Raw genomic sequence first — 17,303 nt, forward strand, 5'->3', positions numbered from 1 at the left:
GATGCGCTAGTCTGGATGCTGCTTGAGTAGGTGTTGACAAATCACCAGACGAGCTTCATCAAGCTTGCACAATATTTCAGGGCAGGCACAGCTGTTATGAGTGCAAGTGAAGCCAGCCGAACAGCCTCGTTATTTCTGACGATCTTTATGTGTGAAGGTATCCGTTGGGCAACGAGAGATATGTCATATGAGACAATTTTGTTGGCAGAGTCATTAATGCTGCGCACAACTGGACAGTCAATCTGACTGCGTTGTAATCTGCTAAGGGCAGTGCGAGCCTGTAAAGGTGGCAATCTTACACTTACACAAGTAAAACAACAAAGATCCAACAGAATGAAATGGTATAAATAGAACAAGTACCTTTAAAAAAATTTGTTTGTGATACACCGTAACAGGTAACAGGCTTTTGTTCTAGCTATGCATACACATTTCTTTAGCCAACTGGAATTCATGTGTGCTTTTATGCACTAAAGTAAAGAAAGTTATGTCTTTTATGCATCTTTGTTCAAATAATCTACAGGAATCATGGAAAGTTTCCCTCAAGAATAAGTTTAAGAACAACAGAAAGAAGGCAGTGAATGTGTCCACGGAAATGCAAGCGGTTCAGGCCCAGAGCTACCGCAAGAGTCCCAGGGAGCCAGTGGTGGAGGTGGCGAACAAGAAGCTATGCCGCCTCTCTGTTAGCATTTGTTAATTATTTGTTTTGTTTTGCATGCCCCTCTAAAAAATGCAGGTAAAGTGTTGTCAGTGGTGCACATCTTTTGGCTGTTTTTTGTTTCACTGATATTTTTCTTTTAACTATCAAAGTTTCGTCACTGAGGTGCTGGTTTTACATATTGCAGGACAACAATGACCTCATCATTTATGGGGAGACCCTGGAGTCACGACAAAAACACAATGAGTGGCTACAGGAGCATTTTGCAACTGCTGATCCAGAAGATTTGCGGCCACGTCTTCTTGCAACAGCCAAGGAACGGCACGAGTGTCTTCGGCGAATCACGTTGTCGGAGGCGCTCCTGCAGTATCCTTTCCTAGTAACAGAACTCGGTATGCTTATGTTCAACATTTTCATGCCATTCATGCTAATCATAATGGTCTCTGTTTTCAGCTGCTGATGGAGTTCAATATATTGTTCAAAAGAAGAATACTCGACAGTATTGAGCATGGCTGCAGCCGTCTGTGCAGCATCATTCTGGACCACGCGGAGCAGGACGAGGTTGTGCGATTCTCTGCCATGGCTTCTGGTAATTTTATGTGTTGCTATTTTTTATAGATTTTCAGTGTTGACAAAACTGCTACTCCTTTCAGGGATCAACCATTTCTGTATAGACATGAGTTACTTTATAATAAAATCTTTTGCATAATTACTTTTATTCACTTGAGCTAAATGTACCCAGAGCAAGTAACTTCTTTACTATTTCACATGCAAGCTACAACAGGTTTTTTCAAGCTGTAGAGGATTAACCACTACGAGAGAGCATGCCGAGTTTGTAGGAGCCTGCTTAATGCGACTTCATATGATGATTCGGATTGGTAACTGTCTTCTAAAGATGTAGTTCTGGCACCACACTGAATTTTCTCATTCAAAACTAGAAATCTGCACGAGGTTACTAACATCCGGATTGGATTCTTGAACACTAGGAATGAGCTGTTTTCTTTGTAATATGCTGTCTAAGGTGTGCTTGAGATGGCCAGGAATGTTGGCTACACCGCATGGGTACACTTTCCAATGAATATGAAACAGCTTTGCAATAATGTAACAGCATTGCAAACTGTTGCATTAAAAGTTTATAACAAAAACTACAACTTGGATAACATTCTTGCGTAAGCAGACCGAGATAAAATGAAGACTTAGATGTGGTGCTTGCATCTACCTTTTGTCCCTGTGTGCTTGCGCAAGAATATAGAAGTTTGCATGCCAACAAGCCCAGCATGTGGCAGCGCTACAGAAATGGCAAGATGTGTGCCCTGTCACTTTATAGCCTTATGCATGAAGTAACATGCCGATACATGCATAGCTCTAGCTAATTTCTTTCTTTACATAAAATGTATGTATAGTTCATAAGTCACTCTTGAGAGTAAAATAGTACTGAAGTGTATCCCTCACTGTTTGCAGAGGATGGTGTGCTTGGCGTCCTCAACTTCATTGCAGGCCGCTGCAATGAATCACTTGATGCTATCTTAACAGAGGTAAGTGCTTCAAGACAGAGGAGCTATTAATATATACAATAGCTGGACTGGAGCACAGTTGTGTTAATCTCCTTTTGGACTGCATGTGGGGCCTGTTTCTGCCTATCATAACTTTCTGGGGGCACAGCGCGTCTGCTCTTCCTTCGCTAGATGGGAGCTGCTGACCCTTTTGCTCAAGAGAGCCTAAACACTGATTTCATCTGACATCTGTTGCTGAAAACTAATGCTTAGCGAAAATTTAATGACCATGTTTTGTGCAGTCCCAGTGTATTAGTTGGCTTTTATTTAAGGTCTTGGTTAGTGTATTTCTGAATTGTGTGCTCTGCGCACATATGCTGAGACTTTCAGTAAGACAAATTCATTTCCATATCTGAACATGCCCCTTTTTAGGAAAACTTAAATATAACACACTTTATGAATGAATAAAACAAGGCATTTGCTTTTTTTGTAACCATCAAAATTAGGGGCTTGTTATGGAGTGACCTTAGGTTCGTGTAATAAATTTTTTGTTAATTTCTGTTTCGTTCCACAGACGGCTGCGGTCCCACTAACTCCATGCCTCCAGAGGGCATCTGATGGCTCCCTCGCACTACACATCGATGCACAGCGATTGTTTGTGACGTCATCACTGCTGGCAGGCCTGGCCTGCCTTTTCGCTTCGTTCTGGGTATTCCACGTTATATACCCAAAAAAGGCCCACAGGATTTTAACATTCATTGAGCACTGCTTTCTGGATTTGAGCTACACAAAGCCACGTGTGAAAGCGTTAGTAAATTTTTACAAGAACTTTTGCTAGGCAAAAAAATTTTCAGATGCAGATCCTCAGAAAAGTCTCTGTAAAAATTATTTTGCCTAACAAAAGCACTCCTGGGTTCTGTGGATGGCAGGTTGCCCAAGCCATGTAGCACAGTGCTTGCTTTAAAGGGGCATGAAAGAGAAAATTTATTTGAGCTTTATTAAATCATTCTACAACACTGAAAAAACAACTATTACCATTAGAATTGGCTTGATAAGCCAGATGACTTGCAAAAATGAAAACTGGTGTCGCCACCACCACCTTATAATTCCTGCACCAGCTCATTGTTATATGGAATTTGATGGTGTCTGTTCGGGTCTAGTTAATGTTCTACTGGCCAATATTGATGATTTCTGTTCTAAAGGAGTCGAAGAATAAACTTAGTTGAAGTATGACTCCACACTGTGTGGTGTGCTACATAAAATTTGAAAAATGAAAGTTAAATCTTTATTTTCTCTTCTATTAATCCGCTTATTGCCACAATGTTCATGAATACAAAGTTCTGAAAGATTGTTTTATCAGTTTAAAATGATTTACAGTTTCTCTTTAATGTCTCTGTAATGGACCTTTAGCAACAAAATGTATGTTAGTGTGCGACTGGTATTCTCAGCAGAAGCAAGAGCACCAGCAGCATGCTCAGTGGTTCTGTACCAACTGATGATTTGAAGGATGTCCTGTGCCACTAGGGTTAGGCCAACGTGGCTCTGTGTTAATCAGCACAAGTGTATTATGCAAAACTTAATGGCCCAGAAATGAATAATGCAGGGGGGAGTTGAATTAGCTATTTCTATTTCTTTTTTTTTTCTTTATCATGTACTTCTCACATTACACTTTGTCACAACGCATTCACTTTAAAGTAACTGGAGAATAAGGTGGTCTGGTATTCAGACATGCCTTCTGTGTGTAAACAGTGCTAGATGAACAATACAAAGAGACACCATAGATGCTGACTGGCAACATGAAGGAGATTGAGGGCAGCTACAAATATACATCCTTGTCGCACCTAGGTAGCACTACGTTAACTTGTGACACAAGCATATGGCATCCATCGCAACCGCATGCCTAGAAACAGACAAGGGCAACAGACTCAATTACCTTTTAGACTATCTAAGAAGCACTACAATGTTTAGGCAACGAAATTGAAATCTGGCTTATACGCATGAGTACCGCAATACAGTTGTGCAACATGTTCCTCTTCTGTGGAAAAAGGGCTGCATACGTTTCCTTTTAGCACAAGGGGGAGTGGTATCAGTTAATGGCTGTTTTCACATATATTTTGTCATCTGTATATTAGCAATAATCACTTTCCTCATCTGAGTGAGGTCATTTTTCTTGAAAGTTTGAAAGTTGATAGAACATGTTGCTCATGGTTGCATTTTTCTTCCTAACTATCCATTCACTGCACTGTGCACCCATGTCTTGGGCAACTAGCTGTTTAAAGGTCAGTACGCTATCACTGGGTCTAATGATAATCTCTAGTGATCTCTCATTTGCTTGTTGCAGTACTTAAGAGTTAGATTTTGTATATTGTGTCACTTGTTTATTTTCACTGTACTTTACTTTCACTACATCTTGAATGTGTTGTGATAGTTTTTCTTTTGCAATGAAAGATACGGTGGGCAGTTGCCTACACTAATGTGATAGTATGAATGCTTGCTGTATTTATCACGATTGTTTCATTTCGCTGGGGCAGTAATGGTCATTAGCAGCAGATGCTATTTGCCCTTAAGTGCAATATTTTTATTTTGCATAGTATTGTTCATACTGATCCACTGAATTCACTGCACACCCATGTTCTGGACAACTGCCTGTTTGAAGAAATCTGCATATTCAGTGGGTCTAATGTGAACATCTCTACTACTGACTTAGCTTCACTACTTCTTAAATGTGTTGCACTGTGATAGTACGAACGCTTGCTGTATTTACCACATGGTTGTTTCATTTCGTCTGAGGCAGTAGTGGCCATTAGCAGATGTCATTTGGCCTTAAGTGCAATATTTTTATGTTGCATAGTTATGGTTCATACTGATCCATTGAATGCACTGCACACCCATGTTCTGGACAACTGCCTGTTTGAAGGGATGATCTGCATATTCAGTGGGCCTAATGTGAACATCTCTAGTACTGCCTGTGTATTTACGAGTTAGATTTTGTATTGTGCGTCACTTTGTTTTCACTGTGCTTTAGTTTCACTACATCATGAGTGCGTCGACAGTTCCTGTTGCAGTGAGAGATATGGTGGACAGTTGCCGGCACTAATGTCATAGTACGAATACTTGCTGTATTTACCACATGGTTGTTTCATTTCGTCTGGGGCAGTAATAGCCGTTAGCAGCAGATGCCATTTGGCCTTAAGTGCAATATCTTTATGTTGCATAGTTATGGTTCATACTGATCCATTGAATGCACTGCACACCCATGTTCTGGACAACTTTCTGTTTGAAGGAATGATCTGCATATTCAGTGGGTCTAATGTGAACATCTCTGGTGCTGCCTGTGTATTTATGAGTTAGATTTTGTATTGCGTGTCACTTTATTTTCACTGTAGTTTAGTGGGATTGCACATTGAATGTGTTGTCATATTTTACTTTGCTATGAGAGATCTAATGGGCAGTTACCAGCCCCAGTCATAGTATTAGTACACATATTTATTATGCTTATCACAGCATTTTTAAGGCCATAGCTTTGTGATTAACTCATGCCTGACCTTTTTATGAGAAACATGTCAGAACTAATAAACAATCACTCATGCTTGGGATCTTTGAAATCATCCTTGTGGTCTTTCAATTGTCTTCGAAATACTTCCACATCAGCCCCAAGAAACACCAGGATGGGCTTAAAAAATTACTCTCGGAAAGAACCAAGAAAACCTGATGAACGAGGTAAAAAAATACTCCGAGATCAGCTGCAACAAACTACAGAATGGGCTTAAAAATTACTCAGGTAGAGCTAAGAAACCTTGATAACGAGGTAAAAAAATACCCCCACATCAGTACCAAATAACTCCCAGGAATAGCCTATAAAACCGGATAAATGATGTAAAAAAGTAATCTCACATCACCTCGAAAAAACTCCAGAATGGGCTTGAAAAATTTACTCTCGGATAAAGTTGAGAAAAGTTAACGAAAGAGGTAAAAAAATACTCCCGCATCAGACCCAAGAAACTCTCGAATGGGCTTGAATAATAACTCTGGAATAGCCACTAGAACTTTGTGATGGAAGTAAAAATATAGTCCCGCTATCGTCCCTAAAAACCTTCACACAGATTAAAAAATTACTCTCGTTTCTACATGCAAAAGACTTGGTCAGCATGGTAGTAAATTTTTACCTCGACTGGTACGTAGTAAAAAAAACCCAGAAAAGGGAATGCGATACAGGACGCGCGGTTTACTCCCATTTCGCGTTATTTTTGCTTAGTGTGTATCATCTGGCTTGCATGGGCGTTCGTGACGTAGTCTGGCCACGTCGATCCCTTTGATATTCGTAGGTTCGAGATGCGGTATGTGTCTGCAGGCCGCACAACCGTAACAATGTACGGACCTCTGTGTTTAGGTTGCGTCTTCGTGGGCTATCCTGTGTCCTTAACTGTTGTGGTTACGGAGGCAGCGGTAGTCGACCAACCTCTTGGGCAAGCAAGCGTGCTGAGACACTTGAATTTAGATTTGACCCTCCATCTCTGGGTCAAAGGAGTGACAACTGTAAAAGTTATCGACCGCGGCCTCGGCTACCTAGCCGCACACTTGATTAAAAAACTAGCTCTGGTTGACAACGACCCGCGAATGTGCCACTGTGGACCGGAAACACGCGATGCAAAGGCACAGGCATACACTGTAGGAGTTGGCGGCCGTAGTGGAAGGGAGAGACTTGATGTCATCGTCAGGAGCTAGGCGAGCAGGATTTATTTGCAGTATTTACATTTGAACATGGGATACATCGACAGTCTAGCGTGACTCCCAAATGGAGCCCGCAAGACAAAGCATACAGCAAACGATCACACAGCTCACGAGTACATTGACGAGCACAGAGCACGACGACGAGCACACTCTAGCAGGCGACAATCGCTCCTTATAAGCACTGCGTTCGACGTCATCGCAGACTACACGCCTTTTTGGAGGAGGAGGGCTCACACACACATGCCGCACAGGTTTCAGTGCTCTCTGGAGGGCAGATGACCTTTGCAGCGCAGTCGTCGTGGCATCCATTGTCTGGCGTCCCCGTAGTCAGCTAGTCACGCCCGACCCCAGCCGGCGCTGCTAAATTCCAGAGCTGCCTTTTTCCTGTAGTCGCCACGTGTGTCAGCAGATTGTGACGAATCCTGGGGCCCCCGTACCGCAAAGCACCCTTTTGCCAGGGTGGCTCCCCCTGCCGCAGAGAGACCATGAATGAATGAATGTGTGGTTTAGTGGCGCAAGGGCCAGATATGGCCAAAGAGCGCCAAGACAGTGTTAGTGATTTCGCGGTGGAATGATGAGTTCTGTGAAGATGTGACTTGGCTGTAAAGTGGCCTAAAAATAGTCGCTGTAAAATGCGTAAAATCTACGTGCTATAAAATTATGGCGATGACTAATCACGAATACTATGAACATTAAAATCCTTCGTAGAAGAATGAGGCAAAATAGAAAATACATAAGATAGTAAAATTACTTGGAGCACTGCTGCCTCGCCAGAGTCCTTAAACACAAGGGCCTAGAGGCATGTGCTATACGAAAGAGCTATCACAGCGACATCCCCTGAAGAGAGGACCCGCTACGAACGTGGGGCTAACAACATGCAAGACAACATCTTTCAGAAAACTTAGGACTGCGTTGGTGTCAAAGGTTCTGGGCCGAGTAGCATTACGGGATGTAGGGGGATGTGCAGCCGGTATGCTAGAGAAAAATGTTTGCTTCTCTCAGATTCGGCTTCCCGACACTCCAGGAGGACGTGGAGGACGGTCAGCCTCTCCCCGCATCTACCGCACGTTGGACGACCCCCACACCAGTACATCATCAACATATACTCTGACCCCAAAGAGGCCTTCAACAATTTCATTAAGCATTTTCTGAAATACCTCAGGCGCCGATGCTATACCAAACGGTAAGCGCAGAAATTTGTAGCGCCCGAATGGCATTGCAAAGGTGCAAATTCGCGAGGTTTCGTTGTCCAACGGAATTTGGTGAAAACTAGAGTTTGCGTCAAGACGAGTGAAAACTGTAGCGCCTGCTAACTCTGCCTCTATGTCTTCTCTTCGCGGCATTGTGTAATGTTCTCTCTTGATGCATTGGTTAATCCTCCTGGGGTCGACACATACTCGAATTTTCTTGTCTTTCTTTCTAACAATGACCAATGGGCTTACCCAGTCTGTGGGCTCGGTGACTTTGGTTATGATGCCTGCGCGCTCTATGCGTCCCAGTTCTTCTCGCAAAGGTTCCTGTAGAGCCAGCGGCACTCGTCGGGCTGCTTGGACGATTGGCGTGGCGTTGTCATGTAGAACCATTCGATAGACCCTTTCAACGCACCCGGTTCCTGTGAACAAGTGGCAAAATTTCCTTGTGACTTCCTCGGAAATGTTTCGAGATACTGCATGTATGCGTGACACAAGTCCAAGATTTTCGCTAGCCTGTAAGCCCAGGATGGCCTGATGCCCCTTGGACACCACGAAGAAGTCGAGGAAGGCGCAACGATCACCTAGTGATAATTCTGTACAAATCACACCATCATGCTTGATAACCCCTCCGCCATGTGAACATAACACCACGCTGCTTGGTTTCAGGGGCGGCTTCGGGCAAATTTTACGGTAGCATCCAAAAGGTAGTAGATTTGCTTGCGCTCCTGTGTCAACCTTGAATTCAAGTGGTACATTCTTGATTTGGCCGACAACTGTCCAGTCGTGTTGGCTTGCTGCGCAGCTTGACACGTCCAGAATGTCGAAAGTATCTTCACCGCCATGAAGTTCGCCAATATTGGCAAATCGTCTACAGCAGATAGCAAAATGGTTAGGGCGTTGACAATTGCGACATGTTTTCCCGAATGCAGGACACCTTCGTGGCGGCTGCATACGTGCGCACTTAGGACACTTGTAATGCCTGGGCAACTCACTTTGTTTACTTGGGTGTTCCTTACGCATCGCGTCAATGTGGCTTTCGTCCTGTGCCTAAACTTTTTGTTGCGCTGCCGTCGCTTCAGCTGCTTTAGCAACCTGCTCGGCCTTCTGTAAATTCAGCGTAGTGTCCTGCAGCAACCTTTCTTGAAGTTTCTCGTCGTTAGTTCGATAAACAATTTGGTCCTTAATAATTGCGTCCATTTGAGAGCCAAAGTTGCATGCTCGTGCATGGTTCTTTTAAGTCTCGCAAAAAAGGTTCTAAAAGCTCACCAGGGGCCCGGACTCGCGTACGGAAAACGTAGCGCTCATGGACTTCGTTCCGCTGCGCCGCACAATATGCATCGAACTTCGCAATGACAGTGGCGTAGTCATTCCTGCTCTTCGCCAAAGCTGAACGTGTTGAAGATCTCTATGGCTTCCTCTCCTGCAATGCTCAGCAGAAGTGCTGTCTTGCAAGATTCCGTTCGAGGCTTGCCGGTTGGCTGTTCTGATGCGGCGAGAAAAAATTTGAACCTTTGCTTGAATGCCTGCCAGTTCTTGGCAATTTCACCAGCTGAGCTCAGCAGGCCTGGTTGCTTCAGGAAGTCCATGGGGCTGGTGTTGTAGTATAATCGTCGGTTCACCAAGACTGGACGTCGACGTTCATCCCACTTCTGACACCATGTATCGTGTGGTGCCGCAGGCAAGACATGACCAGAGGCTCTAAGCAAGGGGAGCGGAAAGCGTCCCCGTTTATTCAACAGCCGTATTTATATACACTAAGTGGGAGAGGGTGTGTTCCCTCAGCACCATGTGTCATGGGCGATACCGATATCGGTGACGTCACATGTGCCGTAGATGCGTAGCCAGCGCTGCGCCAGATATGATACAAGCTTCACTTCTTGTTCTGCAGCTGAAAATAGCGCAAATCATCATGATGAAGCGAGTAATGCATCCGCAGAACAGATCCCGTCGTTGCAAACTACCCACTACGATTCCAAACAGTTGCAAGTGCCCTCAAACATGGCGGTTTCCGGTCCTCTAGTTCCCGGATGTGACGTCCGTGCAACCCATGTATTCTGCCATCATGATTCACCTTGTGCCGCCATTCGCAGAAGTTCATGTAGCCGCATCGCTGTTGTTTATATTGTTAGGATCAGGATACATAACATCTCGGGATTCATGGATAAGTGGCAGATTGCTTACACGTACCTAGACAACTCCCAGAGGAGTCTCTGCATGACTTCTTTTTCCAGGTGGGGAGCACTGCTTGCAGTTTTTGAGCCGTCCAACCGCTGCTGACAAAAATAGCCGGCATGCAAGTAGTTTTCAAGACGCTCCAATTGTACACATGTGTGAATGACTGGCTATTAGCAGCATTGCTATACTGTCGCAAGCACCCGTGTAAGACAGGTTCTCAGAATCCGCATGCCAGTCTAATTTAAACCTTGCGATTGTGCTGAAAAATGCCAGAAACATCGCGTATTTAATTTCATCATTAGCAGAGCCACTGATTCACATAAATCATGATACGGAATCGCGTTGTGCAATAAAGGAATCATTAATCCACAATTTATTGAGGGCATATCTTAAAACATTAAAAATACTTGTAATATGATGCCATAATGAGATATGCTGTTCGATTTAGCTTTCGCCAGAGAGAAATTGCGATACACGCCCTGTCATCATACGGACGGGCATTCCTTTGATCTGTGAATTTTGCAGAGATGCACACAAACGCACGTGCAGCTCGCCCCTTTTGTACGGGCCTTCCTGGTGCCTGTGTGGGTTTCGCTGCTTAAAGAAATCCTGCCAGGCTAGCTATGCGTTCCCACGCTTTTCTTATTGCTGCTTCGTTTATTGTTTGCCTTTTATTTTATCAGCACTTTATGGGATGGCTGATGAAGTGTTACTCTTCTATAGCGATTTTCTCCAAAGCTCTTAGCAGGATATGGACAAAAATTGCAATTTTAAGGTTGCTGCAAATGTTTAGCATAGCGCTGTGCATCGTTCTATACCAGAATGCAGCTTTTTGCGCACAAGACGAGGACAAAGAGGCTGAGGCACACAAGCGCAGACTTAGAACAGTGTTTTAGTTTGAAGAAAGTGACCACATATATAGCATAATTTGTGACACGTCACGTGTGCGCTGCCCGCACAAAATTCCTATCTCGATGCAAGAAAAACTGCTCCTTGCTGGAAAGGCTGATAGACAGTTTTGACACAGTGCTGTCATCACACCTGTCAATCAATTCCACTTCAATGATTTCTTGGGTTAACTGATTACGATTTTCGCTGAGAATTGAGCATGCACTATATATCGATTTACAAGTGACCGTATTTGTTACATCTGCCTGATTACGCATACAGTTTCTACAGTGGGCATCCAAAAGTCTCCTCATTACTGTCGCATTGTAGCCTGTCATTCAGACATTGTCTGCTCTGACCAACATACTTGGATGCAAATGGGAGGTGGCTTTCTGGATACCCACTGTAGAAATTGTATGCATAATCAGACACACGCCACAAATACGGACATGTCTAAACCAGTATATTGTGCATCATCAATTGTCAGCAAAAATCGTAACCAGTTAACCCGAGAAATCATTGAAGTGGAATTGATTGACAGGTGTGATGATAAATGTGAGTCAAAAGCGTCTATCACCCACTCCAGCAAGGAGGTATCCTTCTTGCATAGAGATAGGATATTTTTGCGGGTGGCGCACACGTGATGTGTCAGATTTTGCTATATATGTGGTCACTTTCTCCAAAATAAACCACTGTTGTAAGTCTGCTGTCATGTGTCAGCCTCATGTTTGTCCTCTTCTTGTACGCAAGAAGCTGAACACCTTAGTGTTCTATACTGCTGCCGCGACGGTCTTCAGCACAGTCCGGTCTGTGCATGCTCGCTAAGCTCCACCAGTTGCATGCGTGTTGCGGTTTAGGTAATGCATGCAAACAAGCTGGTAGCTGGCGGCGACGGTAGCGCAATGGTCGAGTGGCATATGGTGAATGCTTCTTCAATCAATGTTCCAGTGGGTACCTGTGAGATACAGTACAATATATTGGTCATAGCACCATCAAGCTATTTTTATGGTATCATCGTCCCTCCCCCTAGCTAGGCTATCGTCATCTTCAAGTCATATTCTTGTCATCTATCATGTGGCCACCTTGCTGTTGTCACATGCAAGCTCACATTGTGCAATGTCTTGCCTTATATGGACACAGGCTATCTGGTAGCACTTAGCCGAACCCTAATCGAGGCAGGATAGCCAGCTAGCTACCTGTGAAAAGCTTTGCACACAACACCGATTCCCATACTAGGTGTGATGTGCATAATATTTCCTGCTTTGGAGAATCATCTGTTTTATGTCCATTGTTCACATTAGCAGTTCACAGAAGAGCTATTTATGTGCTGCTGAAAAAATTGGCACAACTGTTTTCAGGGTGTATACCAAGTTAACATTTCCAAATTCCCTGAGTTTTCCAGGTTTTCCCTGAGTGATGCAGAACTATGTTTTTTGTCAAGCCAAGCTGAAACCATATCGCCCGGTGCTGTCACTCTCTAGTAAGCATAGGAAAAAAAAAATTTAAACGACTTAATCCAATTTGAATACTAAGGAGTAGTGTTTATGTTATTCAAAAAGAGAATAGAAGGGAGAAGTTAGTAAAATGCACAGCAAAAAAAATCTCTTCGAAAAAAAATTGCAAATCGAGTTGGATATTTTCAAATATGAACAAAAAAGGGGATGCCTACAAAAGCAAATATTTCGAATATGGACTATTTGCATCAACTGACAGCATGCAAGCTCAGTGGTATGAGGCCCGAACTTTGTCACAATTGAGATTCTCTCTCAACAGCTCGTAAGTCAACCTCAACTGTTCTGACATACTCTCAGCCCGCACACGACGCCTCAGTGTTGTGTTTCACCTATTTAAAGAGTTTATTTTGGCTTGGATTAGGGACACTTGCATCTCGCCATCAGCCAACACTTTGTTTTTTGAGCTCAAGCTCCTTCAACATGGCGGCAGCACGCTTCCTTTCCCGTTCATGCCTCAATGCGTTGGTCCTTTCTGTTTTTGTACTCCTTCCGCCACTCGTTCGCCCCATGGACCATTTGAAACATCTTCTTGGTTAGTTGCACAGTCCACGTCCGAGTTTTTTCCCGCACAATGACATTTCTTGGGGAAGTTCCATGAGCAGGCAGTGTCTCTTTTAAATATCATATAAGGAGGGAGTTTATGTTCATCAGCTGTGCAGCACAGCATCACAGTTGCCCGCTGCTTCTCGTAGTCGGCAGAGCACACCTTTATCTCCTAGGCACCCTTTTCATTCACAATGTACGCCACTGGCATATCAAAATACACAGCCGTCTAGTCAGCGTTGGCGATTTGCCCAAGGTTGTAGCCTGCCGCTTCTCTCTTTCGCAGCACGTAGCACTGAAAAGCTCTCAGCTTTTCTTTGAAATCACTTCGCAGCTTCTGGGTGATTGAAGTGCGACGTCGGAGGCTGAAGCCGAAGGGCTTCATGAATTTCTGAAGCCAGCCCTGGCTGGCTTTGAAATCCTTTGGCGTTAGGCCTCGCTCCCTCGAAAGTTCCCTAGCTTTCGCTTGGAGCACTTCTGTTGTCACTGGAAGGGCAGCTGCTCTCTGCGTCCGAACAAAGTCGGCAAAAACTGTCTCCACTTCGTGGTGACGGCCTTTCTTTGGTCCGCTAAATGCCATCCTCGCTGCGGTGCACGCAGAAAGCTGCTGTCATTGTCCCCTCCAACGATGGACGTTTTTCTCGTCGACGCCGAAGTCCCGCCCGGCTTGAAGGTTCGACGATGCCTCTGTGGCTATCACAACTTTTCGCTTGAAAGCGGCACTGTAGTGGCATCTCCTGCTTGGTGCCATCGCGATAACACCACGCCGCACACCGATACGGCCAACACGACACAGGTCAAAATGGCGACCTCACTTGTGTACGGTTGGCTACTGGCACGGCTAGTAGCAGCTGCGATACTGACTTTTCTAGATGACTTTTCTATGCTCCATATTTAGCAGCTTCAATGAAAAACTGGCGCTTTTTTTAAAATCCTCGAATCTAAGCCGACCCTAGAGTTCGGAATATGATTATTTGAAAAAAACTATCGGCCTAGATTCGAATAAATACGGTATACTATTAAAGCTATCAGCTTCTCAGAGATGCGTAGCTAAAAAAAATTTGCAGACACATACAGTGACGGACCCAGCAAGCTTACTTACATAAGTGTGTGCAGGTTCCAAAATTCCCAAGATTACCTAAGTAGTGGCATGTCATCTCTGCCTTTTTTCCTCTTCGAACAGGACTAGGAGTGCCATTTAGAGTATCTGCAGTGAAGCTCCGGCTTCAAGTGTTGTCCCCTATTTTCGTGGCATGTCAGTCCTTTAGAAAAATTCTGGTCTTGCCTAGGTTAAAAGGGGGTGGCATGGAACTAGGAATGCAAATTTTCAGCCCACCGTCTCGTTGAAGACTTTCCTGCATCCATTCTGATGTAAACCCATTGTCACTACCAATACAATGACAGTAAGCATATTAAGCAGAGGTGTTAATCATTCGATCAGAAAAAAGTAGCCGGTGCCTTCTGCAGAAACCGTAAGTCTATGAACACATAAAATGTTTCCTCGTAACTAAAATAAAGTGACTGTGCACAGCTAGTTTGCCACTATGTAAGGTTGCACGAATGCACCAGCTGTCGTGAGATTGCATAAGCTGAGTAGCACTGGGCTCGATCAGTACTTGGCGAGAGACTCCCTAGGAATGGCACTGTCCTGAATTACTTGTTTCTTCAACCGTGTGTGTTTATATGGAGCTAGTTTGCAGCCCCCTCAAGAAGTCATAGGTGGCCGTAGCCCTGAGGCTTCCACCCCCTGGATGTATACCTGTTCCCAATGTTTACTCATGTGACAGCAGACGACATGCTTGTCAATAATGAAGTGTAGGGTTGTCTCCAGTGTGTATCCAAATATATTGTGCGCTGTGTTATCCTGCTTGCAGGTGAAAGGTTCCCTTGTCACTGTTTCTGTGATATGCCAGGAAAAGTATGTCAACACCTTGCACAGTCAACTGAAGAAAGGGAAGTGTGCCTTGGGTGACATTACACTGGCTGCTGCAATTCTTTTCGCGGGCTGCAGCATGGCGCAGTCCTTGCATTTTCTGAAGAATGCGGGTGTAGCCTGCTTCAGCGAGAGATCATACCATCGCTTGCAAAGCAAGTTGTTGCTTCCAGCAGTGAACGAGGTAATGGAATTTCTGTATTACACAAATTGAGATGACAACAATCTGTAGGTGCACACTGTAACTGCACTGGAAGGTGTGAGCGTCTTTTAGATGTACATTTCATGACATGGTATACATGGCCCGCCTTTCATATTCAAAGGAATAGGTTTCAATAAATACATTTTATGCGTATTCCAGGTCCGGCAGGATGAAAAGAGCCGGCTTAAGCAAACGGTGGTGTCGTGTAGAGGAGCAGCAAAAGTAGCAGCCGACAGCAGTGCTGATTCTCCAGGCAACAGTACTAAGTATGGAATTTACTCAATGCTCGAGACAAACCTGAATCGCATCATTGATATTGAGCTTGTGCAGGCGAGCGCACAGTAAAGCACTTACTTCTACGCATAGGCATATACTTGGTTTTATTAATTGTTTCGTTGCTATTATGTTACGTTGTGCATTGCTTTACATTTTTTTATTTCATGTTGCCACTACATTCTTCCATGGGAGAATTCCAACATTCATTGTACTTGCAACTAACCAGAAACTTCTGTTCACCCTGCAGAGTTATTCTTTCTTTATGTGTTATGATGTCCATTTATTAGTACTATAGTTGCAAATAACCACTACAAGTGCCACATTTAAAGAGCATAGAATGTTATTTGGTTGTCACATGCACTGCTCCTTGACCGCTGTTTCCCAGCAGAGCACATCGAGAAGAGCGGATGGGCAGTTACCAGCTGCAGAGCAGCAAATTTATCTCCTTTCTGCTGGCATTCATTATAGCAGTCCGGGTAGAATACCTAACCACCAGACATAAGTTCGGTAAGGCGGGTGTTGTCTGCTATTTAGTCTTATTCTCCGCCGGCCCCTCTTCTTCCTTTCTTTCACGTTCCAGAAGTAGTCCGCTTCATTCGTTAACACTTTTTTATTCCTTTTCACTACTCTTGGCCAATGTTTAGGTGCCATTTGCATGCTAAATAGTTGCGGTGTGACTAGCAGGCTTTCCTCCACCATCAACCAACCATCTCTCTTCGGCTGTTTGTTTCATCTAGTAGCCGCATTTAGGTGAATCTCATCAGGCATTTTCTTTGGTTTCCAGTGCAACGAGGTATCCTGAAGCACACACATGGAGCTTGAGGGTCTGAAGAGGGCTCTCACCTCCCTCGATGAAAGCAGTGTCATTGTCACTGAAGCGATGACGGACCAGCATCCACAAGTGCGCAGGTCAGTGTTGCCAAATGGAAATCAGAAAGTGCTAGGTAAAAGTGCCCTCAAATGTAGCCAGGAAACAACCTGGATTAATTAGTATTGTGCTGCGATCAGGGCAGCACTCATAAAAGTAAAAAAGGCATGACATTAGGAAAAAGATAAATTCTCCGTGGCAAAAAATAATACGTCACATAGTGGTGACATTGAAGAAAACAGTGCTAAAACTGTGAATGACGAAGCTGATTCGTTACTGGGTGATCCTGTGCCCAGCAAAGAAACTAACTCACTTTACAACAAGAGCGGCATGCACAATCGTCTGTCGTTGATAAACTAATCGGCGAAACGTGTAGACTTTCATACATGAGTCATCGAGCGTTCCAAAGTAATCCCTGGTGCCCGTGTGTCTTCCAGAAAGTACTACACGATTCGCGTCGCTCATACAATCAAATTACATAAACTTCGGTGACTACAGGTGACGGATAGAATCATCGATAACGTTCGAGAAACTTCCGATACATGCAGGTGCATCCTGCGCGTTAGCCCGTGAAAAGTGGTCACTGATGAAAGATAAACAAGTACAGTGGAACCCCGTTGATACGATCTGCTTCGCGGTAGCTTTTGTGGCGTGCGTCTTGCTTCCACCGGCCTTTAACACGTTGTTCAAGGGTTGTTGGAATGTAATTTAATCTAGTAGACTTGAAGATAAAGCTACGAGTTTAAGACATGTCTTGCAGTCGTATCATCCAATTTCAAGTGTAAATGTGATCGTATCAACCGCAAGGAAATACATTGGTCCATGGGGCACT

At 44.1% G+C, this 17,303-nt stretch overlaps 1 protein-coding gene across 1 annotated transcript in view; it reads right to left on the reverse strand.

The window, feature by feature from the left end:
• Positions 1-1,237: 1,237 nt before the first annotated feature.
• LOC142587522 (uncharacterized) overlaps positions 1,238-17,303 on the reverse strand; it is a 106,311-nt gene continuing 90,245 nt past the window's right edge. Inside the window, exons 3-4 of the mRNA XM_075698597.1 lie at positions 8,322-8,491; positions 1,238-7,348 (exon numbers count right to left, since the gene is read on the reverse strand). Of these exons, the coding sequence (XP_075554712.1) occupies positions 7,211-7,348; positions 8,322-8,491 (308 nt within the window). The 3' untranslated portion in view covers positions 1,238-7,210. The remainder of the gene's footprint in view (positions 7,349-8,321; positions 8,492-17,303) is intronic.

Source organism: Dermacentor variabilis, chromosome 7 (genome assembly GCF_050947875.1).
Source record: "Dermacentor variabilis isolate Ectoservices chromosome 7, ASM5094787v1, whole genome shotgun sequence".
NCBI classification, from domain to species: domain Eukaryota; kingdom Metazoa; phylum Arthropoda; class Arachnida; order Ixodida; family Ixodidae; genus Dermacentor; species Dermacentor variabilis.